At 37.2% G+C, this 27,748-nt stretch overlaps 1 protein-coding gene across 5 annotated transcripts in view; it reads left to right on the top strand.

Annotated features, from left to right (window-relative positions):
• Nucleotides 1–27,748, top strand: part of EEA1 (early endosome antigen 1) — a 64,408-nt gene that overhangs the window by 5,116 nt on the left and 31,544 nt on the right. For 2 of the 5 annotated variants that reach the window (XM_079304846.1, XM_079304849.1), the window contains exons 2-11: nt 2,931–3,023; nt 5,477–5,599; nt 16,190–16,317; nt 20,114–20,168; nt 20,295–20,360; nt 21,186–21,225; nt 22,011–22,118; nt 22,205–22,326; nt 23,732–23,887; nt 26,296–26,412. In XM_079304846.1, coding sequence (XP_079160972.1) covers nt 2,931–3,023; nt 5,477–5,599; nt 16,190–16,317; nt 20,114–20,168; nt 20,295–20,360; nt 21,186–21,225; nt 22,011–22,118; nt 22,205–22,326; nt 23,732–23,887; nt 26,296–26,412 — 1,008 coding nt within the window. Of the gene's footprint in view, nt 1–2,930; nt 3,024–5,476; nt 5,600–16,189; nt 16,318–20,113; nt 20,169–20,294; nt 20,434–21,185; nt 21,226–22,010; nt 22,119–22,204; nt 22,327–23,731; nt 23,888–26,295; nt 26,413–27,748 lie in introns of those variants that run through there. The other 3 variants (XM_079304848.1, XM_079304847.1, XM_079304850.1) reach the window with 3 other exon arrangements.

Here is a 27,748-nt window from a genome sequence, read left to right as displayed (position 1 = left end):
CATAGGTGAAGAAAATATTGTGTTAATTGTTGCAGAAGATTCTTGGGTTTGGGATGAAATGATTCATTAGGTGTGCTGAAAGTGTATGCTCAGATATTGCAAAAGTGAAGGTAGATGCTGCTTGTCTAAAGTAACTGTTGGACCATCTCTTAGTGCCACTGGAACATTCTAAATGGGAAAAAATTCTTTCCTGGGAAACCTGGCTACAACTTACAATTTGTTTTACATAGTATTTATCGGACTGTCAGTTGAACACAATCCACATATTCATTAAGGGAGTTACTTAACTTGTATTTCAAAGCTGTCCTGTGGGATGTGTCTTTCTGTGGGCAGCACTTCTTAGGCTACAGAACAATTGGGGCAGGAAGGGAGCTCAGGAATTCTCTAGTCTGAGGAGTGAACAGGATCAACTTGGAGGTCAAGAGCAGGTTGCTCAGGCCTATCTCACACTAGAAAAGCTCTTCTTTATATCCAGTAGGAATCTCTCATTTCAGTTTTTGTGTCTGGTCTTCCCACTGTGTGCTGCTTAGACCACTTGGCTTCCTGTGATGGCCTGTTCATGAGTGGTGGTGTGGCTGCTTTTGGCACTGCCAAAGCTGTCTCTACTTCCAGGCTGCCAGCCTGTTCCCTCAGCTGCTCCCACAGGTCAGATGCTTCATCCCCAGATGTGTTGGTTGCCTTTTGCTAAACTTGCACTGGTTTGTCAGTGTTGTCCCTGGACTGGAAGAGCAGTATCTTGACATGGTCCACTGGGTGCTGGCCAGTGGGGAACAATCGCTTCCCTTGATCAGTTGTCTGGGCTCCTTGTTAACACAATCCAGGCTTCTGGCTGCCGTCTCTGCAGACAGGGCACACTGTGGGCTCCTGTTCAGCTTGCTGGCTGACACAAGGCCTTGGTCCTTTTCAGCAGAGAGACCTGTGTTACTGCCAGGAATTTTTCTTCCCTGGCACAGGACTTGGCATTTGTCCCTTTTGTATTGCACAGGGTTCCCCTTGGCCTGTTTCTCCTGGCATTTCTAGGTCCCTCTGGGTGGCAGCTCTGTCCTTGAGTGTATCAGCTGGTCCTCCCAGTTTGATGTCATGTGGAAACCTGAAGAGTGTGTACCTGTGGTCCATGCTGGGATGTCCATTGTTTAGTGTCTGGTCAGTCACCCTGGGAAGAAGTACCGATGCCTTCACTTTGGCGTATTTTGCACGTGTACAGTATCCCTGCTTACACCCTTTTTTGCCCCTCCTATTATTAACTTGCAGAGCTTGCATTGTCTTGCCTGTTGTTTTTATATGCTGTACTAGAAGCAAATGGCATTCATATTTTCTTTAGAAATACAGCTAACATGAAAAAGACATGGTATAGGAAAACCAGAGTACGTTCAACACTTAACTGGTGACCTCAAGAAGGCTGGAGTGAGGAGACGTGGTTGTCTTCTCTCACTGTTACCAGCCCCCATAGCTTAGCTTCACTCCTTCTCATTTCCCTTTGGCCAGTCTGCAGAGCCTTTCCAAAACTAAAATGTATTTCACTGGGTATTTAATCAGCACACTTGACCTGTTAACAACATATTTGATAGATTTGATAAACAGTAAAAGGCCGTTATCTTTGTTATCTTCATCTTTGTTATCTTTGTTATTTTTGCTATCTTTTGTTATCTTTTTATCTGTGAAAGTTGAAAATAGAACATTCTTCTTAAAACAAAGCAGGAAAATATACTTAATATTCAAAGAATGGGAATAATGTGTGCTGCAGATATCTTATAAGAGGTTATATAACTGATTTGTTTTCAATAAAAAGATCTATTTGAGCAAGAAAACTCTTCTCCAAATAAGATTTTGGAGGCACCAAGATCAAGAAAGTAAAACTCTGTCCCTCTCTCTGTAGATTTCAGTCTATATATTTAAGTTCTTTATCTTTATCCTCTTATATTAAATTATAAAATCCTTTATAGAGTTACAAGTATTTCCAGATGGACTAAAATACAGCAGTAGCATTACTTTATCCATTTGAGATTGTCATACTGGAACTAGATAATGAGCTTTTTGTTCTCTGTTGAAACTAGGATTGCATATACACATTGAGATAATTTTTTAATGGTGTTTGTTTTGAGAATGCTTACTCTGCCATCAGTTAAGCAGTGACATTCTGGAGATGAGTAAGAGAAGTTAAATCAAATTTAAATCAAAGTTATAGTTAAATAAGGACTATAAGATACAATCCATCTACCCAGATTTTGCATCCTATAGTATTTAAAAGTGCTTATTTTATATGTCTGTAGTTACAAATTATTACTGTTGTTTTGATTTTCAGCATATTCATAGAAGTATATCTTTATATAGGTTGTCTTACTGATTAGCGTGTTTTAACTTTACCACAGGGTTGATTATTATTTTTATTCTTTTCCAAATCAAGGCAGTGTACCTGCTTGTGTGCTTGTTGAATCAACAGGATGGTCAAACTTTAATTTTCCATCTTTCATATGTATAAGAGCTTGTCCAGAATGTGGACAAGTTATTAAGAAAGTAGCATGATACTAGTTGACTACTAATGAAACTTTTCAGATTGTAATTTCTACTGTTTTCCTGTAGGATACAGCGGCCTAATTTAATGTCACCAAGAGTGATACAAGGGCAGGCTTTAGTTTTTGTATTGTGGTGAGCATTCATGAGAGGAAGTGGTTTAAAATCCTGGCCTTTGCTTTTGGTATCTGCTTGGTTTTTTATGAATGGAGAGTGTTGGGTATAGGCTTTTGTTGAAGTATTGTGCTGAAAATTATATAATTGCTTGTCAGCCTGTTAACTTCTTGTGGAGGGAAAATACCTCTGTATTCCAATAAGTAGAAGAGAGGCCTTTGTATAGGATATGTACTGTGCTTTATTAAGTATTTATTAAGTATGAAAATGTAGACTTTCATTTTTGTCTTCCCCATTTATTTCAGACTCCAGGTAGAGGTGGGTCTCAGAGTTCGGATTCAGATTCATCTGCCACACCTGGAAATGCCGTGGACGTGAACAATGAAGGCTCCTCAGAGGTACTGTGCTCTCTGAAATCTTGGATGCTGTTTCTCTGATCCATGGAGCTGTTGCAATAACTTTTCATGCCCTTCCTAAATATCAGCTGTATTAAACAAATACTTGCAAATGTCATTCTAAAAATTGTTTGCTATTTAAATAATAAAGGGAGACTAGGCCATATTTATATGTAACTCTTAATTAGGCTTATCTATCCAAATGGTCACAAGCAATTCTTCCTGTAGTTCTAGAGATGAATTATTAAAATTAAAAGCAATGAGATGTAAGCTTAAGACTCCTTGTTAATAAATCTTTTATGAGAGCTGCAAAAACCAAGGATTGACGTTTTATCATGCTTGTACTCCAGTTTCACCTTGCTTCTGCTTAGCTGTAATGTATACTGGAAACCTCTTCCTTCTTGTGAAAAATCAAATATATTGGATTTTATTTGGTGTTGGAGTATAAATCCTATCAGTTTTTCATATACTATATGCCATACTTAATCAGCAGAATAAGTTATTCTCGCTGCAATCCCATATTGCAATGTCTTTGTATTTACAGTGTTGTCTGACATTAACTCTGAAAAATACAAACTGATTTCACTGGCTGTTGAAACTTGTTTGTGCTAATGTAGCCTGATTACTTACCTTAAAAATGTTTTGAGCTTAACATACAAACACAGTGCAAGGTTAATTACCCCTATTACAACATCGAAAGGAGCAAAGTGCCCTTTCTTATACTGAGTAAAGTGTATGATGATTCAAATACTCCTGTATGTGCTATGATAAAATATAAAAGAAACTTACTGTGCTGTTTAAAATCCTGTGCTTTTCTTCTTTCTTGAAGCCTTATTGCAGTCAATGTAGTCAGACATTCCTTAATATTTTCTGTATGTTCTACATGTCACATGTTTTAGAGTCCAAATCTGTTCTGTGTGCGTATTTAACAATCCCTGAAGCAAATAAATATTCTTAAATTGCAGATTAAAATCAACTTTTGTAGTTGATTAAGGCATAAAAACATTCAATGAGATGATTACTTCTTTCCAAAGTTTGACTGAAATTACACAATTCTGTTAACATGAGTGCACCATCACTGACTGTACAGCTTGTGGGTGCCATAAGGTACCTCAGTATTTTCTTGGCATGGGATGAGCTTTCAGTGTGGTGGTGTGCCTGCACTTTTGCCCCATTGGCTGTTCTTTCTACTGAGTCAAAACTGGAACAGACCAAAGGCTGTCTTGTCACTCTTGATATGCATGTGTTACATAAAAAAAAGTATCTTTTAGCTGTCCATAATTCCATCATTTCTTGCATTGGGTGTTATCCTTAGCATAGAATTTCAAAGTCTATTTAAAACTGAGCTTTGAACCTGATGATAGGTTTCACATTCACATGCAACACTACTTGAATCTGTTAGCCTTCCTTTTCCCTCACAGCTTACCTGAGGTCTTGTCTCTCCTGGAACTTCTCTTCAGGAGCACCATAGTTGGTCTCTGCAGAATGTTTACTGTTTGTTTTATCATGGTATTCCTACCTGGTTCTTCATTATTATGCAGTCAGAAGTCCATTAACTTGTTTTCACTCAAGTTTTCTTGGCTACATTTTCTAATTAGTATTGTTGAAAGATTCAAGTAGAGACTAATTATTAAATCTGTGCAGCTTTGTATGCTTCCTTTCTTCTCAAGCCTGGTTAAAATAAATCCTGATTTTTGAGAATTGTAGTATGAAACAGAAGCAGTGGGAAAATCTGAATTCAGACTGCTCAAGAAGAGGTAAAAATTTGCTCGTGTTCTGTCTGTGACCATGCTGACTCTTCAAGTCACAGGCCTTTTATTCACTGTGCCCGAGAAGGAAACATTTGAGTTTCTCTTACCTTTGCAGCTTGAGTCCCAGTTCAACTCTTTGCAGTACAGGGTTGCTAAATATTCCAGGCTTGCTCTGAGTCTACCAATGAGATGATGCTGCAGTGAGATAATGCTTTCCTTAGTGTAGTGTAACTGTGTTAACCAGACAGGTTTGCCTCAGCCTCTCCTGCAAACTTGCTTATTGATTTATAGAGGCATTTCTGCAATCTCACTGCACCACTACTCCCTCTTTTTCTGAAGCATCTGAACACCCTTATGGGAAACCTTGTGATGGATGTGCTGTAATGCCTTGTAATGCTCCATTCACTATTTGTTATGCAGTTTGTTCCTCTGTCACATGAAGGGGCACCAAGAGTGTAAGGAAAACATGTAGCATACAGCATTGTCCTAGTTTTTAAGGCATGTTTTAGATTTATTTTTGTGTTCTTAATAACTCTTCCTTCTTGCCTTTTCTGTGGTGTTGGTATGGTTTGTAAAAGTTCTCTCTCCAAAAGGAAATTTTTGGTGATTCTAGAAAGCTTTCAGTGTAAGAATTCAAATTTTTGATTCCAGCTCTACATTTTTTTGTCTTTATTAGTTTCTTAAAAACAAATATATATTTCACAGGGCTTCATCTGTCCATTGTGTATGAAAGTGTGTGTAACTCCCACTGATCTATCTGAACATTACCAGAGTGAGCATACTGGGACAGAAGGAAGACAGGAGCTTCACGACCTCGCAGCTGTTAGTGTGGGTCTTGTTTATTTTGTTTAAATAGCTTTGGTGATGGGCTGCTTTAAATGAACTACATGTTTTCCTGGTGTCAGCCTTTTAAATTGTTACTTTTAAATCCTTGCTTAAATGCTGCTTGATCTCGTGCTTGATTACAAAGCATAGATTCAGCAGAATAATTAATTCATGTCTAGTTTTCTGGTTTGCATTTTCAACAGCTTTTGCTTGATTTTCTTATAAATAAGACTGTTTCCTTATTTGATTTTCTTCACATCAGACTCAGTATCATGATAAACATGGTGTTGGATCAGGCACATTCTTTGTGAAAATAAACATTTAGAGCTCTTATTAGCTAACTTTTTTTAACAGCAGATTTCTAGTGCCCGTTCGTACATTGGGTAAAGACAACAGAGGGCAGTGATATAAAAATCTCAGAAACTTCTGCTTTTGAACACAAGAGCATATGTATTGCAGCAACATTGTAAGAATAATTAGAAAAACTTATTTTTTATAGGTAATCTGACTGGATATTTTATGCCCCCAAGAAAATGCAAAGGCTGTTTCAGTAAATAGATGTAAATTGTGCATTTCTAAATTCTTCTGGTTGTTCAGTGTAAGACTACACACTTAAAACAAAATGCATGGCTTTATACTCAAGAGCTAGAAGAATTTGGATTCTGGAAGTCAACAGCCTCCAGCTGCACAAGGCAATCTGATTCTTATTTCTGCAAACCTTGAGAGAGTAGATTGGACTTCTGGGAGCAGGCAGATTGCTGTGCTCACTAAATGGGTTTGTGTAGAGGTGAAGTTTTGCATTGCTTCTGCCAATGTTACTCTTGTTGCAATTTGAAATCTGAGGATTTATTCTAGGATATGTGTGTGTTGTGATTTTGTTGGGTTTATTGTTACATTTGCTAGATAATGCTTTTTTCTTTATACTTGATGTGTATTTGTACTGTATTTTGGAAGAGAAGACTTCAAATTGTTGGATGCTATTCTCAAAAAGGATGGAAAGAATCAATACATTGTTTATTCTAGAGATAGCCTGAGGTGTCATTTCGAGTGTGAAGTTATCTGCTAAAGTGAGAAGGATCTGTGGTAAGACTGACCTGTGCTGCTGTCTTGGAGTGGTGTGGGACCTCCTGAGAGCCAAGGCAGCTTGAGTATGGCTTTGGATGGACTCCTTACTGCCTCTTGTTGAAGCAGAGGCTGTCAGCAGTGCTCTGTTGTGGTCAAGTAAACTTCTTACTTTTGTTATTATCTGGTCACAATGCACATGCTGTACTCGAATAAGCTGTGGTATTCCTGATGTGATGGTGACACTAGATTGGGGTTTGATTGCCTGAAGAAGTTACTGTTTTATTTAAGCTGATTGTGTTTAGCATATTTTATGGAGCTGACTGCAGGGACTTGACCACTTTGACTTTTTGTTTTTCCACCTACCTTTTGTCAGTTCCTTGGTCAGTTCTTTTTACTGGTCAAGATCTGTTTACAGCTTTTAACTTGATAAAGCTATGTATTAAGTGTGGCACTTGAAATACAAATTCACTTGTTTCTAGCTGTTGCTGTTTCTTGTTGAAGCTGTTTCTTTGTACTGTGGTTCGGTAAATATCTGTAAGAGGTGAGAAAAAAAGAAAGCAAATGTGTGTGGGGTTTTTTTCAGTTTGATCTTTTATTATATGAGAAGATACATATATGCCTAGAAGCATTGAAAAAGTGGGGAATTATGTTAATAACTGTAGTCAATACTAGTATGAAAAGTTTTAAATGTTTGACTACTGAGAAGTCAACAAGCAAGCTGATGGTTTTCTGATGGAAAAGAATAGTTTGGATTTGTAGGAAACACATTGAAACAGCAGCATAGCCAGGCTGTCACACCTCATTCTATCTCTGCCGTTTCTGGGATGGGCTATAACAATGATAAAATGTTGTTCATGTCATCTTATGTAGCAGTCATATGAAACATTGCTCCCTTTGCCTCATTTCAACCCTTAATGTTTAGTGGTATTGCTTGTGCATAGTACATAGTATTGGGAAGAGTTCAAATACCTTTTGTTGAAAACATTGCTGAAGAAGTTTGTGAATTCAGAATTTTTGCTAGTGAATTCGACTTAAACAAGGAGATAGGATGTGTTGCAAGACCAGTGTTTGGTTACACTTTGTGAGACCTGAAAAACTGTTACTTGGTTAACAAAAGCCTTAATACCTGCTTTAGATTTTACCTGTAGTTTCTTTGCTAACTCTTCTTCCACTGATACACCTATCAGCTGATGGAAATTTTAGCAAGTGCCCTTCTATTCTCCTTGCTCTTCCTTCCTCCCTGTCCTCCATGCAGTGAGAGTTGGTCTTTGTTTTTCAGTCACAAGCATTCACACCTGCAGTGTTGTGCACAGCTCCTGTTGTGGGAAAGGTTCTTTGCCACTTGCCTGCAGCCTGATTTCTGGCCATTTTGAACAGCTCTCTCTGCCCTCTTTTTCAAACTAGGGATTGAAACAGGATAACGGGTGAAAATGTCAGTGTAATACTTCCCCTGCCCCCCAAGCTGTAATGAAGCCTTGCTTTAAAATATAATGGCTTATTCAGCTTGAGGAAAAACCACCAAAATGTTGGCAAATATCTGTCCATGTATAGCCAGCTTAACCAAACAAATGCTGTATGAAAGTCACACACGTCTCCAAGTTCCCAAATATTGTTCCCCCACTTTCATGTGTACAGTGAGGTCACTAACAAAAGCTGTGTGGTGGCTTCTGTTTTATTTTCTTTTTATTGAAGGAATGATACATTTCTAAACTGTGTTCTGCATTTCCTGACAGTCTCTGTTGGACATTCAGAATATCTAAACAGTGAGTCAGTATAGAGGCATAGTTTGAGACTTCCTGTCCTGTTTTTATCTGAGGCATCCAAAGGAACCACTGAATGGTACCCCTGCAGCATTTAGAATATAGTGGCTGTTATTATCTATTGTCTTATCTACCAAGTGGGCTAAATCTAAGACAATTTTCAGCCAGTTCTTTTGGGTAATCTTCATAAATTTCTAGACGTTTAGTAAGAATGTGTTTCTTGGCTAATACAAGCAAGATGACCTTGATGTTTTCTGAATAAGCTTTTCATAGCAGAATTGCAGAGAATGTAAATTGGCATAGTAGTTGTGCAAAAATGTGTGGTTTTTAAGTCAGTCTTTAAAAAGACCACATTCTTTATGTTTTTTTCCCTACCGGTCTCTTATTGTAGATGTAGTTGAGTGAATCTTCTGTTTTTATGCATGCCCTTGGAGTGTTGTAGACTGTTACTGCACAGAACATCATGTCAATGCTTTAAAGCTGATTTTTTATTCTCTTTCAGTTGCTTTTCAAATTAGGTTGTGGTGCCTGCTTTCACCTCAACAGTACTTGCCTGCTTTGCACAGGAGCAAAAATTATTGATGGAGTTACATTAGTATATTAATTTCCTTCAACATCTGAACAGTATTAAGAGAATGAAGAATTAGAGATACTGGTTTGAGTTGACTTGGGCATGGAATATGACTTTTCTTTAAGAAATAGAGATCACATGGGATTAGGGTTTCTAATTCTTGACAAAACTGTGGTTTTGTAGGTTGTGACAATTTTAGTCTTACTCATCAATAGCAGTAAAAACATAAGAGAACTGAACCAGAAATTATGTTTGTTCTATTCTTCTCAGGAAGAATCCAGCTTCTTTTCTAGGACAAATTCTGCACCTTTGCTCTCTTTGTCCAGAAATTTAAATACTTGTAAAATTGGAATGGACTGCAGGTCTTAATTATACTCAACGTGACCTTTTTACCTACTTTTCTAATGATTAAATAGAGATGTTATCTGAAAGCCACTGTCATCTTACTTCTTACATAAACACAGAGGAAAGAGCTTTATCTGGTCAAAGACATGAAAAATGTCAACTGTATTTTCCTTTTAGCAATATATAAAATAAGTGACCTAATTTATTTATTCTTTAACTTAAAATATGTCATTATTTTTTAAATCAATATGTAAACCTACTGAAATAAATTATGAAATGTAGTCTTGCCCTTGCTGTCTCGGCAGACTGTTTAATCTGCTTCTGAGAACTTCCTGAGGATACAGTTAATTGCTTTGATATATATTTGGAAAATACAATCTAGACACTACTTGACATATCTTTCAGCTCTGAAATATCACTTATGTTCCCCTCTGCTGGCCCTAAATATATAGTTTCTGATCTTCCATCATGTAAAATGTTTCAGACTCTAAATCACTGTGTAACTGGAGAATATCTGGGTTTTAGTTTGGACTTACTGTTTGAGTGCTGGTGAAGATGTGTATCTTGTATTAAGGAAAATTGTAGAGGTTCACTTGCAGTGGAAGAAACATGAATGGTAAACTTACTTTCAGTTTTCTAAACATGCTGAACTTTATTCACAGCATACAGCTTTTTGTATGAAAACAGCTGTGTGAGAGCTGCTGATGTAAGTCTGGATTCTGAGAGATGGGCAAACATACGTCATGGCCAGAAGGTGTTACAGCCCTGGCTTCAATCACTGCTGTTGGATTCTTGTCCATGCAGCTCACTGGAAACAGGCTGTAGTTGGGGTGCTGGCCTGGTATTTAAGGAAGGTCAATGGTGAAACTTAGATATTAAAATCTATTTAAACTTAAAGCCTAGTCATGTGAATGCCAAGCATGTTAAAGTGCATTCTGGTTTTTGGTTTGGGCTAAGGTGTCCTATAGCATGTATGTGGTAGAATAGTCATGAATGTTTTCTATATGGTAAAAGTGTCAGCTATCCTGAAATGATTCTGTGGGATGGAGGCTTTTTTTTAGTTAGATTTTTTTTTTGTTGTTTACCACAGTTCTTAAATATTTTCCAAGAATGGAAAACAATGAAGCAGTGAAGTTACATGATTCTCTAAGCTTGACTCATGATGTAAGTGCTGCAATAAAAATATAAAGGTGTTGCAGAAGCTTTGTTTGTATTAGTAAATGAAGCTATTTGTGCTATGTGGCTTTCTACCACACAAAGCTTTAGATCAGCAGCAATCATAGCACCCTAAATGGGACCACTTATTCAATTCTATGCAGTGTTAAAATGGGATTGACTACACTATCATTAGATATTGCTGGAAGGTGCTAAGGAAGCTGAATTGCTATGGCTGTGACTTTAAAACTTAAATAAGGTGCCTTATTTCTTGGATTCTAAGGACCTGAGCACATCTGGATTCCATCCTGTAAAAACTGTTTTGTCTGTGGGACTGACCTGCAAGAGGTATCTGTCTGCCTGTAACTCCACTTTTAATTTGTGAAAAAGCAACCTTGAGTGAAGTAACTGTGCTCTCACTCATTAACTAATTAAGGCAAGATTTCATATTAGCTGTAAAAGACCATTTCATTAAAGCTCAGGGCAAAAGGAGAGCAGTTGTTACAAGAAGAGAGATTGAATGCATTTATATGTAGGTGTCTCAGGCTGCAGTTACTGATAATGGAGCCCTGGGAGTTGTTATGCTGACCCTACCTAAGGTATACACATTTGTTCAGTCAGATTACTAGTTTCTTGCTCCATTCACTGTTGAATAGCTCTTCATTGGTATTGACTGGGGGGTAGACATCTATGTGTAAATGTTGGGTGTTTTTTAAACCTAAGTTGGTAGCCTTCAGCTGATGAAGAAAAATCATTAAAAGTAAGACAATATTCTGAAAAGGCTGAAATTTTCAAAATACTTCTTTACACAGACAACCGCCTTACCCTTAGTCCTACAGAGTAATGGAAGGAGAAGACAGAAACCCAGAAACCATTCAGTCCTACACATTCATTTTCCTGTTGCAGAAACTATTTCTGCATCCAGTTTAAAATCATGTGAGGATTAGGAGGACTCTGTGGTAGCCTGCAGTTGGTCTGGTTGTGCACTTGTCTGTCTGTGGGTCTGTGCCCTGCATTTCAATGTTTTAGGGCAAAGTTCTTCCAATAGTTGATAGCTCTGTAAATTATTTTAGTACAAAAACCCCCCAAACCCCACACTAGTTTTTGTAGTGAGTTTCCTTTTAGTGTTGCTTTTAGTATCCTGGCATACCTCCCAAGGAATGCTGTCTTAATGATTCATACAAATATTAATGTTACCAGAAATAAATAATTTACCTTGAATGGCTTTAAAGATATAGAGCACTGAGAAGCTTAACTTTATCAAGCCTGAAAATAAATCTCAACTGTTAAAGGGGGAAAGTAGTTTTTTGGGCTTATTTGTAAATCTGTCTTGAGAAAGTAGGTATAAAAGCATCTGGTGCTTTCATGGAGTCTGAGATCTTTGGTGAAATTTGTCATTATAACTCAGGCTGAGGCAAGATGCTTTCCTACAAAACTTCTTTGTAGCATTTTCTGTTCTGTTGTGAGTGAAACCCATGTGTTTTGGAGTCTTTGCACTGAGAAAGGCCTGTCCCACTGCAAACAGCATGGTGCTCTGGTAGTGCTTGATGCTTGGCATGGCTTCTGGGCCTCCTGAAAGAGGAACATTTCACTTGGGATCAGAAAATTGGGATTTGAAGTTTAGCGTCTCACTCATTGTTGAAATGTCTGGACTATTGGGTCAGGGGCTGTTTTCAGCTTTACATTGTGTGCTGTCTCCTAGCTGGTTTTTGTGCCTGTGTATTGGGTTTGGTTTGAATGCCTTTTTTTATTTTACTGTTCTTTCTGTGCAATGCTTCAGAAACTATGTGGTGATCTCAAGAACTCTTTCTTGATAAAAAGTAGAACATGTAGTTGTGGTTTATTTTCTATTTTCTGTGAAACTGACAGGTATCTGCAGAAATCTTTGCATTCAATAAATTGTCATTTCTTGGTGAGAAGGCATAAAAACAAGCCTAAGTAATAACCATTCAACTTCTTTTAAGTTCTTTTCTTCCTATGTAAAGTGGAAGATAAAACCCAACTAGAAACATCAGCCAGGGAATCATGAGTTACGATGCAGCATTGAAGGGGCTCTAAGTGCTGTCTTCACTTTTATTAAATGAAGAATGTGAAATACCTTTTGCTTCTCTATGGCTGTGGTTTATGCAAAGTAATCCCATAGCACACGTTAAAAGGAAACCAACCAAAATTCAAGATACTCTCATACTTGCTTCTTCTGTGAAGGAGTCTGTTAGTTAAGGTATCCAGGTGCTGGCTTACAGGGAAGGATGCCTCAGCTCCTCCCTGAAGCTGTGATGATCACTATTACATCTCTTGGTTGTAGCTACACAGTCTCCTTTTTGTCCAAGACTGGTGTGGTCCTGATGCAGGAATATGTTGGACCTGATATAAATTCCTGCAAGCTGACAGAAATGTTCACTAAATTTAAGCATCTCAGATCATCAGGTTTCTTCTCCTCTTCTTACATATTTGTTTTTGCAATAGTAAAATACACTTTTGAACATATTTACAAAGTTCATCTCAAGATGATACTGAGAGATATTTTTTATTTGGCTGTATTTAATTGTATTTTTTTTTTAAGAGATAAGATTAGTGATCCACCAACCCAATTTCCCAAACAAGATTGTCACCAGGGCTGATAGTAACAAATCCAGGGAACATACTCTTCTGCCTGTTACTGCCTGCTGCCGGGAAGATCCTGATGGTTCTGGTTTTCCTACTGTAAAGAGAACTGAATTAGTGCTTCTGAGTCAGAGTCAACATTGGATATTATCAGTCTGTGAGGTGCAGCTGCTTCCTGGGTTCGTGCAGTTTGAGGCTCTGATGTATGAGTGGTAGTTGCCTGCATCTTTAGGAGCTGGTGTTCTTGTCCACCTCTGCACAGGAGAGGTGACATTTCCCATGGCGAGGTCACCTTGCTGCTGAAGGGTGATGGCTCACTCTGCTGGAGCCTGTGTGTCAGACCTCTAGCAAAAGCTGCATTAGATTAAGGCTGCATGTGAGAGCTGACTCCAACAGTGCCAGGTCCCCCAAAACTGAGGCCAGCCATGATCAAGACTGTGCTGGTGGAGAGCCTGTGGCTGGTGAGTGATGCACTCTTTATCCCCTGCTTGCATGAGAGGAAGGCAGTTTCTGAGAAGAGGAGGAGGAGGTTTTGTCCACGTTTCTCCCCTCTGCCAATGACAGTATGCTTGCCACCCCAGAGCTCCCATCCACCCTTGCAGGCTCACAACTGCAGCACATTCCCTTTGCTCAGCAGCTCTGCTCTGCCTCTGGCCCCTTGTCCTTGTGGACCTTGCCTTCAAATCTACCTCCCTGCTTGCCTGGGAAATCTTGGCTGGCTTTGCCCCATAATTGAGATGAATGGTTGCTGTTCCCCTGGCCTAATTGCACATGTAATCTATTCTTTCCTCTTCTCTAGGGCTCCTATTTGCACAGAACAAACCCTAAACACAATAAAACCACAAAAAACCCAAAAAAAACCAAACCCAAAAAAATCCAATAAAACCCCAAGCAAAGGAACAGATTTTGTTGTTTAAATGAAAAGAGATAAAGGGCAAAAGAAAGGAGAGGCCATAGCAATTTTCTACACTCATTCTTTCTAGATGTGATTACTGGAGCTCTGAGGAATACATACTTTTCTCTATGAGCAGCAGACCTTCCCATCACTGGGAAACTAAGCACAACACTGAGAACTGCTTAGTAGAGTTTCACCCCAAAAGGATGCTGTTGCATTATCATTGTATGAAACTGCTTTCTGTATAAAGCTTACTAGGAAAAACCCCAATCCCATAATTTGTTACCCCCCCTATGGTTCATTAACATTTTTTGTGTGCCAGGCAGCTCTCTCTGGTTCTTGCATTCAGAGAGACTCTTGCTGGCATCCTATTCTAATTGCATCAGATAAACATTACTGGGAACCTGGTAGCTAAACAGAATTTCTTATACTTATATTTTATATATGTATTACTTACATCTTATATATATTACTTATGTATTGCTTATATAATGCTTACATATTGGTTAAATTGGTTTAATCTGGAGTGAAACTGCTGATTAACTCTGCAAATAATAAATGGTTGTTAAGGTTAAATGCCTGTTTATTGCAGTACAGTACATGGTTTTTTTTGGGTTTTTTTTTGGTCTAGTTGTGAAAACTAATTTTCCATGTGATACATGGTGGACTTGACAAGTGACTCTATTTAGGAATTAATTTTCTGAAACACTAAATAAATAACAGAAGTTACGAAGGCTCTGTTTAGAGTTTTGGTACATTTGAGTAGCTGAACATGGTAGTTTTCCTGGGTTAAAACCATGTAAATGTTGAATTCTTAGTGACTCATGAAACAAAATGCTATGAATACCAACTTAATGAGTGCTTTTTCTGGTTGTCAACATATGCATTCAATATGCTCACTTTTTGCTAATATTTAAAGTGTTGTGTCTTGTCTGTTAGCATCCAAATGCAAAGTTAAGGGCAGAAAAGTGTCAAAACTCTTCATGTGTCCTTCATAAGTCATATGTGAGCCTGTGTTAGGGGAAGTGTGATAATGCCATTTAGAGGAGAGCTCTTATCTTGGATGCTGGAGAACCTTGGTTTAATATTGGAGTACACTACAGTTCATAATGGCATAATAAACTTAAGGATAATATATAAATGTAAAAATGCATATTTGAAATGAATTCAAGGAACAGGGAGCCTTGCAAAAATTAAAGACAGGCAGCATACTTACCCAAGGTCTTTTGCACTGCTTGGAATTACAGGTAGTCTTTAATGTGAGATGAGGTCTTGACCTCTTACTGTCTCAGTGGTGCTGCTATGTTGCATTATAGGCTGAAGTGTAGTTGGGAGTTGGGCTCAGAGTTGCCATGATAACCACAGGAGTGAGGAGCCAGTGTAAAGTCCAGCAGTCAACACCAGATGTAATAAACTGTGGAAAATTAGGTGGATGGTACTTCTGCTGAGTGGCAGCTTGGACACTCCACAAATGTTTAGAGATACATAAAGAAGGAACATAACCCTTACTGTTTTCATCTGTGGGCTAGTGGGTAGAACAAGGGCATTGATCTGCTAAATTTCTGCTCTGGTAAGCTTGTAGTACATATGCTAGAAGGAAAATGGATGATTTCTGATTCTTAGGGCTGTAGAGATCTGTTTTTTTTAATGTGGTATTTATCTGAATGGCATTTACCAATTAATTATATGAAAGGTAAAAAGTGATTCCTAGTTGTCTGGCCCGTATTAAAATCAGTAGTTTCAATATGTTTTATTTATGTTTATTAAAGTTTATTAATGACTGTGCTTTAGAGTGGGTCTTTATATCTCCTTTTTAAAGACCAAACTCCAGACGCTACTTCTATTTGGAATAAGAATGTGATACTGTGAAAAGTTATATGGAAAATTGTTTTGTTGGGGCAGGGAGGAAGAAACTGCAGAATAGTCCTTTTTATTTTGCTAAATAAAATTTTGTTGCTAGTATGTAATGCTATTGGAGAAAAAACCTCACTGAATAATGGAATATGCTTTTTGCAGGCATTTTCTAACTTTCTCATTGCAAAAACTGTTACTAGTGCATGAACAAATTAGTATGAGTCTTCACAATTGCATTTACTCCTTAAATGTGCAAAGAAAACTTACAGTTCTGTATAAAAACAGGATGGAAAAGAAATATGTCTGAAATTTTTTTGTTTGTTTGTTTTTCCTTTTTGTAATAGGGCTTTATTTGTCCTCTCTGTATGAAGTCTCATGGATCAGCGGAGGAGCTGTTCAAGCACTATGAAGCAGTTCATAATTCTGGCATTGATTCAACTCATGGAGGGGAAGGTCATCTGTCTCCAGAAAGGTGAAACAGTACTCACTTGTGCATGTGCTTTTGTGCTGGTGTGGAGCTGCTTCTAGTTACACTGAAGGCTTTATTAATTTGAAATTATGCAGTCAAGTATTTAAATGTTCATGTCTCATTTCCAATTAGAATTGAAAGGCAGCTTGTAAATTATGTTGTCTGATACTGATCTGACAGTAAGTGAGGATCAGATACCTGTGTTTATGATATTAAGCCACCTGTTTCTGCTTCAGCAGACAATGCAGCATTACAGATCAGAATGATTTTTACAAGTGCGACAGAAAAAATATGGGTTTCTCCTAATTTCTGACATAGACCTGAAATATCATCATTTGAGAGTGGAGAGGACACCCCTAAAGATAGAGAAGAAACCCAGTTTTGTCCCTAGTTAATTAGGGTACTTACTGGGTAATTAAATATCAGTATTTGCCTGAATAGCTTCCCTTATTACCTAGTTATTTGCAAATGAGAAGTTTCTGTGTGTGCCCATAATTCTCCTTCTGTGTTTCAGAAACTCTGTGCTGATCTTCAGAAATCTTAACTAGTTTATTTAATTTGTTTTGGTCAAAACTATATTGTTACATACATCCCTAGGAAGAATATCAGGTTGGTGGTTTTTTTTGAGAGCAGTTTGCAGCAGGAATTGATAATATGAAACTTTATTTAGAAGTGTGTTTAGCTGAGTAGTCCGAGTTTCTTTGGGAAGGTTTTTCTTGGGAGTAAAATTTACATAGGTTCCCCCTTGCTTCCTGCTAATTCTTTTTCTGTTCAGTGCTTGTTTTGTGCTGTAAATGGCAGTCCATGGTGCTGTTATGTCACACTCCCCCAGACTCCCCTGTTTGTACACAGGAGAGTCAGAGTGAGCAGCAGAGAGATGCATAGCACAAGACCTGTGGCTTCTGCTGATCCTGGGAAATAAACAGTTGAAAAATTTTGTTACAAACAGAAATGTGACCCAAAATGACATATAATTACATTGAAAGAAATACATATATTTATGTAACTAATTCAAGAGAAGGTGGCTCTGGTGAGAAAAGAGTGTGGAAGATAACATGTTTCAGTTGTTACCCAAATTCAGATCTGTATCTTCTCAGTACTGAGCAAAACTGGCAAGCCAGTAGGAGCCAGCATTAGCAGAAGTCTTGGATGACTCCTTCCTTGTGGATAGCTGCCTTCTCTCTCAGATACTGCATCAAAGAAATCAAAGTTGGTACTTTATACAGGATAAAGCAACAGGGTACTATTGAAGTCATATTGGGCTTCTGATATGCACATTTATTCAATAAAGAATATTTCTTCTTTTTATGCCTCATTTAAGTATTTTTAGAATGATTCAGCGTAGACCTGAAGTGATACTTTTGTAGGATAATAGCATTCACATGGGGAAATTACTGGTCATAAATGTTTTGTTTATACAGTTTATTAAATACTTATTTTTATGCCTGCAAATTTCCAAAGTCAGCCAGATGCTGGCTGGTGAAATTGACAGTTTAGGGACAAGTAGTTTTGTTTTCTCTTGCATAATTGAAAAAGTGGAGAAGGTCAGGGAATTTTGATGGAATAAAAGGAGCCTGGTGGGAGCCATTGTGTATACACATGAGCTATATTTTCCTATTATTGTGGCATTCTTTAGTGCTACTAATTTGCATGCTTTCTTGAGAAAACTCTTATTCAACATAAATCTGTTTTCCCAAGCCTTGGATTCCTTGGAATATTAGAGAACTATTTCAGACTGCAGTAGGGAGCCACTCCACTTGCTCTCCATATGTGAAGCTTATGTGCAGTTCTCAGGACCAAGACTGGGAGGTGAAATTCCATATGTAGTCAATAGGAAAATTAAGTACTAGGAATGACACTGTTTCCTCTTCCTCCCACTCCCCAGTAAACTATGATGAGTAAGTTCCAAGAGTAAATATAATGTAATTCCCCCCCAGTGTGTTTCAGCAAGGCCATCAGCACTCAGTACTAGGGAGGAGGTACTGGTACACGTGGGAAACAGAGTGGACCATAATGAAAAGGCACTAAGGATTTTCCAGATCATAGGCTCAGATGTGCTGGGAGAGGAAGGGATTGTCACAGAGCTAGCAAAAAAAGGAGATTTGGTGAGGATTTGGATGACAGGAAGAAAAGCAAAGTTACAGTGCCTGTAGTGATACCTTACACTAATTCCCCCCATACATTTTCCACTCGTTAAACTAAATTTAGGTTTCATTTTAAAATGGTCAAATAAAATTTTGTTGCAGATATCAAGGCAAATACTGTAGAAGGCTCCTTATGTTGCAAACTTATTCCTTTCTCCTCTCCTCTACCTTTCTCTCTACTACAAACCAGCTTTATACAACTCAAACCCTTAAAACTGTTGTGAAGACCAGAGCATCTTAAAAGCTTTCATATTGCAGATCTAGTATATGTTCAGACCACCTTCACTATAGTTTACTGTTCCACCTTCTTTTTTCTTTATATTCTTAGATCTGAATCTTAGTTCATTTATTTACTGGTACTGAGGAGAAAGTGGCTCCCTCTTCTCCACTCACAACCAACGTACATGTTTTGGAATGCAGCTACACCTGCCTTAGTAAAGTTGTATTTGCAAGCCTCCAGTAAGTGTATCACATAGGCAGAATAATATGTACATAACACAATTTTCCCCTGAAAAAAGTAAATCTCATAATATCCCATGTTTGTTTTGTTATTAAAATTGGTCCCCCGTGGAGTTCTTGCTCCACTGGTTCAAAAGCACGTTTCACTTACTACTTGATGACCCTGACCTGATGCTAATATGCTAATGTAGATTGAATCTATTCCTCACCAGGTTAGCAAAGGAATAAGTTTTTTTTTGTGGTTTCTTTTCTCCAAAGTATGAAATAATCTGAAAGAACATCTGTGGAGGAGGGGTAATGCACACCAGCAGCAATAAAATTGTATGGTATAAAACTGAGAGGATTTGTTGGCACTGGTACCCTCCATGTATATATTTTGTGAAACTCTTAATGTTGCCACTGTACAAGCAATAAGAAAGAGTATTTTTGCATTATTTTAACAACCCTTGTATTCTTGATTTTGAATGGCTCAGTAATCAGTATCTCAGTAATGCAACATTATCCTTGTGTGTATAGTTGTGCAACTCTGTAAGGAGACCTGTAATTTTGAAGGGTGCTGTGTAAGTCAGTTACTAACAGTTATAGCCTTGGATCTTGGGTTCTTGCGTGTCTGGAGGCTTGAGCATGAAATTTGAGAATTTGAAATTCTAAGGCTTTAAATATTCAGACCATTAAGTGAATATGTCTTTGGGGCATACCAAATTGCTGTGTGGATGAACAATTATGTAACTGCATATTTCAGAAGTAGGATAGCATGCTGTCACTTAGCAGTGTTCCTTTATATGATATGGGAAGTGAAGGAGAAGAAACCTGTCCTTTTTGTACGAAGGCATGCAAACCAGTTAAATGTTCCAATGCATAGCTTTGTTATTCTAAAGTCATGTCATTGAGCTGATGCACTGATTTAGATTTACATTCTGTTTTCATCAGACTTTTTTTCATATCTATTTCTTTACTTATCCATTTAATATGTTCAGCATTTTTCAAGTGATGTGCAAAGTGATAATAATCTAGTTTGTTCCAAACCAGATTTAAAAAAAAAATCTAAAAATAAATATTTTTAATTATGTAAGTTATATTTATGTAGCACATGGCTATCAGTTCAGTTACTTAATACATATTACAACTTGTGTGTAATTGACAAAATATAAACACTGTGTATTCATTTTCTCCACTCTGTGGATATGTTTATTCAGAGATGAAGTATCACTGCTCCGACAAGAAGTCCAAGACTTGCAAGCTTCACTGAAGGTTGGAAATGTATTTTACTTGCACTTGGTTCTTTGTTTCAAATTGAAGTGTTCCACTGTCTTAAGCAACCAGATTTATAGTCTCTCTCCCCATCTCTTTTTTCTTTGTTATCGTTTTCCCCCTCAGGAGGAGAGATGGTATTCAGAAGAGCTGAAGAAAGAACTAGAGAAATTGCAGGGGCAGCGGCAGCAAGTAATTGCTTTAAAATACTTGAAGCAGGTTTATCGTCAGCATTGACATTGAAGATTAAAACCTTTTTTGTAAGGCACGTGGCCTGATTTAGTTAGTTCTGTAATTTAAATATTGACGTGTTCTTGAAAACAAAGCTAGTTATCTCTGCACAATGTAACTAGATATATAATGTAAAGAACAAAGTCAGAATAGATAACAATTCTTCCATACTACTCACTACAAGTTCAGTTCAGAGTTTTCCTTCTGTTGAGCTTATTCAGAACTCAGTTTATTAAAGAAAGTAAATTGAATGTGGTGTTTCATCTTTTATGAGAAAAGGCTATGAAGTCTTTCTTGTAGGAACTTTTGGAAAACAGCAGTGGCATTTCATAGGTATCCAGCTGAGCTCAAAAAATAATGCAAGGCCAACAGTGGTGTGTTGTGCCCTAAAGGAAGCTCTTGCTTTTTTTATTACTATGAGCTGCTTAGATGCAGGATAGTTACAAACCTCAGAAATTGCTTTCTGACAAAACTCCCTCTCAGAATGTACTTGATGTCTGTAACCTCTGTTTTAAGGACAGATTTCTATATTGAGAAAAGGGAGGAGGAGGGGATTGTTACTGGAGCCTTATGAGTGGAGACTTTAATCGTGTAGCAATATATGAAATGAAAAGTCATCTTGGCCTTTTCCAGTCTTCTGTTTGAAATCAGATATTTTTATACTGCTGTGCAGTATTTGAGTATGGAAGTCTTTATTTACCTGTCTTTTCCAAAAAATGGATGAACTTTGAAAGTAGTAGTTTTTATTCCTACTATCTAATGGTGCATTTATTCTGTTTTCTTAAGGATTCTAAATCTGATGGATTGACAACAGCTACGTCTACAGGTGGCTAACATTTTATTATATTAATTTCTGCACTGCTTTGGAATTTATTTTGGTTTAGCTTTTAGGTAAATTAGCACTTTTGGTAAATTGAAGAGCTAGAAAGCTGATGTTACAATTACTGGCAAAAAAACTTCATTGTAAGACCTATTAAGAGCAATTTATATTAAGCAATGGTCTGGGATAATGTTCCAGGGGCTCAGGGTTTGAAATTTTTAGAAGCAAAACAGTTCTTCTGAATCTGAAAGCAGTTCTCATGAGATATTTTGAAAACTTTTAAAATAATTTCATATATTCAAGCAGTCATATATATACTATAGCATTCTTTATTGATAGTTTTATGTAGTGATTTTCTGTGCTCATTGCTATCAAAGAAAGCGGTGCATTCTTTTTTTGTTTTGAAGACCCATAATTTTTGCTCTGTTTTTCTTCATGAGGCACTCATAGAATAAAATTTTCCCTCTTTGTACATAACCTATCTGACTGATACTGATTAAAGCTTTTAATTACAGTTCAGGGGTTGGAGTTCAACATCATGCAGTGATCTGAAGGGCTATTTGTGACCAGTGAAAACCAATATGTACTTAATCCTGCAGAATACTCAGCTAGTGACAGTGTTGTCATACTTGTAGATACTTAACTTCAGTAAGGTTGTTCACTTTGCTAAGATGATTGGATGTTAAGGGATTTTGGATTACATATTCATCTCTCATGGTTAGTTATGGGCATGAGGAACTGTATTGTCCTAGTTCTTCTAGAAAATAATACTGTTCTTTTTATGGAAATAGAATCATTAGAACGGCAACTAGAAGAGATCCAAGTAGAAAATTTTAACATTAAGCAAATGAAAGACTTATTTGAGCAAAAAGCAGCACAACTGGCCACTGAAATTGTAGGTAAGTGTATTAGCATGAGATCTGATTCTCTTCTTTACTTGTGCAATATGTGAAAGGGATCATTTATTCCACTTCCTTCTTATTAGATCTTAAATCAAAGTATGATGAAGAAACCAGCCTTCGGGAAGGTGCAGAACAGAAAGTGACAAACCTGAGACAAGAACTGCAGAAAGAGAGAAGTACGGTAGAAGACTTAAAGACTGAGCTGGTATTCACATCACATTAATGTTTTTGTTGTTTTCAGGTCAAGGTAGAGTTTTATTTAAAAGCTGGCAAACATAGTTTTAAAGCAGTCAAACTCTGTTGAACTTGATGATGTCTGCCTGTGGGCTGAAAAAATTCATAGTATCATTGTTTTTGATCTGCATTTTCAGTGTTTTTCCAGAGAGAAATTATATGTTGTTTCTGTCATATATTAAAATTCACCCTGCATTATGTTATAGTCTTCTTGTTAGATGCTCTACCCTGTAGCATTTCTGCAGTGTATTATGCATATAGATGTGCTGCACAGACCATGGAGCATGCCATTGCTGGCTTCCACAGCTATCTTTAGGTCACTCTTTTTCCATGAGGTGTTATACTCTGATTGTCCTTGGGCAGCTGGATTTTTAAGAAGTGGTCAGAGAGGTATTTTGTGACATGGTGGCTGAAAAACTGGCAGCTGTCATCATCATGCCTATATTAATTTTGTCCCTTTTGTGTTTGGCTGATAATACCAATGTGTGTGTATTTCAGGATTTTGTCTCCTAATGACTTTTATATTCAGCCATGGCTCCAGGGAGCAATCCCAGTGACTCAGCAAGCTGGGGCACTTCTAATGCAGTAGTGCAAGGAATTCCCCAGTTTCTCCCACTCACTACTGCTTAGACTCTGGAGGAAAGTAGGATTTGTTTATCCCCCTTCTTCCCTGTAGCTGACTGCCCTCAAGAGCCTGTTGGCCTTGTTCAGATTCTGGACCTATCCATTCCTCCCTGTTCAGTGGTATCTTGTCTTCTCTTTTCCTTATATTTTTCTTTTTTCCCTGTTCCTTTTCTCTTCTGAGGATGCCAACACACTTTTTTCTGCTTTCTCTAGTGCTCCTAGTTGCCATCCCTCTCCTTTCTCTCCATACTGTTTCATGCTGTTATGGTGCTTGAAATGCAATTGTCAACAGATTTTACTTGTGGGTTTGGTATGAGCCATATCTGATACTATCTTCAAAATGCTGCCTTCAATTGCCCTTTTGTTTTGTACTGGTGATTTTCTGAAATACTTCTTGAAGACAAGGGCAGTATCCTATATCTAGCCATCTACTCACATAAAAGTTACCAACCTTTAATCTCTTAAGACAATTTTCCTTTTGTCAGATTTGGTTGAAATCAATCAGCAAGTTCAAAATTTAGCAGAAAAAACTTAAAATCTAGCTGTTTTCATTGGGAATTATAAGCATTCCTCTGTGGTTTTGGGTTGTTTTTGGTGGGAGATTTTTTTTTTTTTTTTTTTAATATTTTTTTAAGCCTAGCTGTAATACTTATATGTTACCTTGTCTGTAAATAGATGATTTGAAAGATTTTTAGAAATTATATTGGCACTGGAAGCATATCTACCAATGTGATGTTGCTCACTGTTTTCAGCTGCAAAGGCCTGGTGTGGAAGATGTGGCTGTCCTGAAAAAGGAGCTGGTCCAAGTTCAAACACTAATGGATAAAATGACCCTGGAACGTGAAAGAGAATCTGAAAAGCTGAAAGATGAGTGCAAGCACTTGCAGGAAAAGCAGGCTAACTCTGAGGTAATAACCATACATAAAGATATGTGTTCTAGCTTTGCCATGATTATCATATGAAAATAGAAAATAATAATTAATCATAATGAAGAAGCATCTTTCTTAATTGAATCTTCTCACTTCTCCAAAAGTTGTGGTTATTCCACTCTTTTATTAGTTACGACTTCGATAAAAGGAGAGAAAAAGGGATGCAGAATCTCAGATTTGGATCTTTAAGAGGAACTTTACTCCTCAAACTGTCTCAAACAGCTCCTGGCTAAAACACAATTTTACTAAGTGCTACTTATAAGAAGATAAGACCTGGAAATCCTTAATTGACACATTGACTGCAGTGCTTGACATAAGTGTTTGGCCATGTTTCATCTCAGCTTTGCTCTTAAGACCACATCAAGGACTGAAAGTTTAAAGTGTATTTTATAACATACTTGGTTGTTTTTACAGGCTGGCTGAGGATACGTTTATCAATAATGGTTTTCAAAGTGAATATTTTTAAAATAAGGTAAATGTTCAGTATGGGTGGAAATAACAAAAATAATACAAGCATCATATAAGCCCTATATAAGGATTTTCAAATACAGCAGGAGAAGGATGTGAAGAATAGTACAGTCTACAATATTCACCTAAATCTGTTAGGTGTCTATACCTTTTTTTCCAGAGCTGTATGTGAAACTGGCATCTACATCTTTCACATGAATATTCATACTGAGCCGTTCCTTTCATCTTTAGTTTTTCCCTGTAGTGGCTCCTGCATAGTAAATATGTTACAAAAACAGCTGCACTGCTTTGGAACTAAGCATTGCTTTGAATCTCTGCTTATTGGGATTTGTTTCAGTGACTTATAAATCTTCATTAAATGAAGCACTTAGGCTTGATTGTTTACTTGAGTGACCAAAGAAATAAACAAAATTAGTAGTCTAAATTGAAGGTAAATTTAATAAAGCCAGGACTAGTGTTTTTTTGTTTAGGTTTTTTTCCTCTCCCACTAAGCAAAGGCATTAGAAACACTGGAATATTTATAAAACAAATCTGAGGAAGTCTGCCTACTACAGCTTTTGTGACTGCTTCTTTCCATCTTTTATCCATCCATTTAATTTTTCTGCTTTCTATTAGAAACAGTTAAATTTGAGGTAATTTTTTTGGAAAATATTTAATTTTTATAGCAAATTTCTGTCATATCAAGACAATTCCAAGATGTTATTAAACAGAAGCATTCCTATTTTTCAATGGTTCATTATTCATACAGACACATTAGCAAAAAAATATCAGTACTGTATATTTACCTAGGATGCATTTCCTTGTTAAGAAAGAAATGTGGGATGGTCTTAGTGAATTGTGAACAAGAAATGGATATTTATGCATTTAAATTATTAGTCTAGTTGGAAAGGCTATAGTGGTGTCCTTTGTGAACTTCTGCACATTTTCTGCATTATATTCTCTCAATATGAAATAGCCATACCATTTTCTGATTACATCCTGGAATGTTTAGCCAAATAGGACCGATCCTAGGATGTATTTCAGCTAATAGCTCGGTTATTAAACAGTGTTGTACAGCACAGCATTACAGAAAGTCAGTTAACTATATGCAGTCATATACTGATGTTCTCTTTGCTGTTCCTTTTTCTGTAGGAAGGTTGTAAATTGGATGGTTATTGCCTATTCTGTTCTGCTTTAGTTCACTTTTGAATTCAGTATTTATGCATTTGTGCTGAAATCTCTGCTTACAAGAACTATAGGAAAGAAAACTTCTTTATAAAGGTCACTGCTATACAGTGTATTTGAAATGAGTGCATTAATATGCATTAACATGACATGTTTTAGGGCAGCCATGCTCTAAAGTACTTTTCTTGTTTTCCTTCATTACTGTATTCAAATACTGTGTAGTCATTGATATGTTCTGCTCTTCACTGATTCTGTTTGATGGGTTAATACTGTTCCTTTGAATATACTGACCTGCAGGTTTGATGTGTCCAAACATCACACATCAAGTTTGCATCAAATGCCAGACTTGCTTCTAGAGCCTTTTCCAGCACATTTCCCTTTCTAGCGTGGCCAAGATTTTGGTTGTGTAACTGCAATGATTTGGAAAGATTTCACCTTTGGCTAGAACTGTGATAATTATCAATGGATAATCTGTTATTATTTTCATCAGTTTTGGATTCAACTGGCATTTGCTATTGGATTGGGTCAGATTTTCATTCTTCCAAAGTAGGACATATATTAATCTCAGCTGGGAAATTGCACTCAGTGGTACTTCTGATGGGACTCTGAGCTTAGTTTACTGGTGATTTTTTTCCCTTAGGCTTTTTATTGTTATGGAAAACGTATTTTTATTTTGCTACTGGACATCTTGCTTTTGTTGGATTATGCATGCAAAGTTTTGTTTTAAATGTGGATTTTTCTGTTTGTCTTTTCAGGCTACCATTAACCAGTTAAAAGCTGAACTTGCCAAAGGACCTCAGGAGGTAGCTGTGTACGTTCAGGAGCTGCAAAAACTTCAAAGTTCAGTCAAGGAGTTAGAACAGATGAATCAGGTGAGACTGCTATTATTTCCTATGCTTGTCAGCTCAGATTAAAATATCACATACTGCTTTTGGAAGCACTGAAGGCTAACTTCTTGCAGAAGTTGAGAATTCCTTTGACATTTTGTTTAATAATTGGACTATTATAATGTGCAAACAAACACCATATTTTAATGATCATCATATCCTACAACTGAAATTCTTTAGGTAGTTATGATTGCAAATTTTTAATTGCTGCAATTTGTGCTTACCTATCATTAAGCAGAATTGCCATCTCACACATTAAATAATAATACATTTGCCTAAAAATCATAATTTCAAAGATATTCTGAGCTCTCTTTATTGCTTTTCCAGTTTCTTAGCTTTTAGATTGTACTTCTATCATATTTTTCTGGCCATGTACTGGTATTGTGAATGGTAGAAAATGGAAATTAATTTCAGAAACTTCTCAACTTATATTCGAGAGCTGTTATCAGTGCTCTTTGAGCTTGCTGCATTTTGTATTTGTGTTTAGAATCATGTATTGTGGGGGTAAAAATAAAAATAAAGGATGACAGGAAACAAGGACCAAGATGTGTACTGCATTATGTTGCATGTAACACTGTGTATGACCTGGATATTACATACATGCATTTACCAGGAACCTTGTCAGCCTTGGAAAATAGGAAAGGGCAGGGACCATACAGAGTGTATTTAATGTAATCTAATATTAAAGCATTTGCAAAAAATAGAAGAAGGTGAAATTAGAATTTGGTAAATGAAGCTACCTTTAGCAGGATGACTCTGGCTCACTAAATCAGGTGTTGGAACTGAGAAGATAAGAATTGTCATGCTGTAATTTTCCACAGACCAGCAACAATGAATCAAGCTTTTGGCAGGAGTGTTGCTATACAGTATAGAGCCCTTTCCTGAATCTGTTGGTGTTTCATTAACAATGTGGAGTGAAACAATTGATGCATAAGGAAGTATTTAAGAGAGGCCAAAGCTCAGTTCAAATTTAAGTTGGCAACTTTTGTAAAGGATAATAAAATTTGTTTTTACAAATATATTAATGGAAAAAGGAAGGATAAAACTGGCCTTTCTTCTTTACTGGATGTGGGAGGGAACTTAGTAGCTGCAGATGAGGAGAAGGCAGAAGTGCTAAACATCTTCTTTGCCTCTTTAGTGGGAAGATGCTTGCCCTCAGGACAGCTGTCCTCCTGGGTTGGTAGATGGTGTCAGGGAGCAGAATGGTACCTCTGTTATTCAAGAGGAGGCAGTCAGAGAACTGCTGAGCTGCTTGGATGTTCATAAATCTATGGGACCAGGTGGGATCCATCCCAGGCTGATGAGGGAGCTGGCAGATGAT

This window comes from Erithacus rubecula (assembly GCF_903797595.1).
Source record: "Erithacus rubecula genome assembly, chromosome: 4".
Classification (NCBI taxonomy): domain Eukaryota; kingdom Metazoa; phylum Chordata; class Aves; order Passeriformes; family Muscicapidae; genus Erithacus; species Erithacus rubecula.
The sequence above is the reverse complement of the archived record's forward strand: the minus strand, read 5'-3'. Positions and strand labels throughout refer to the sequence as shown.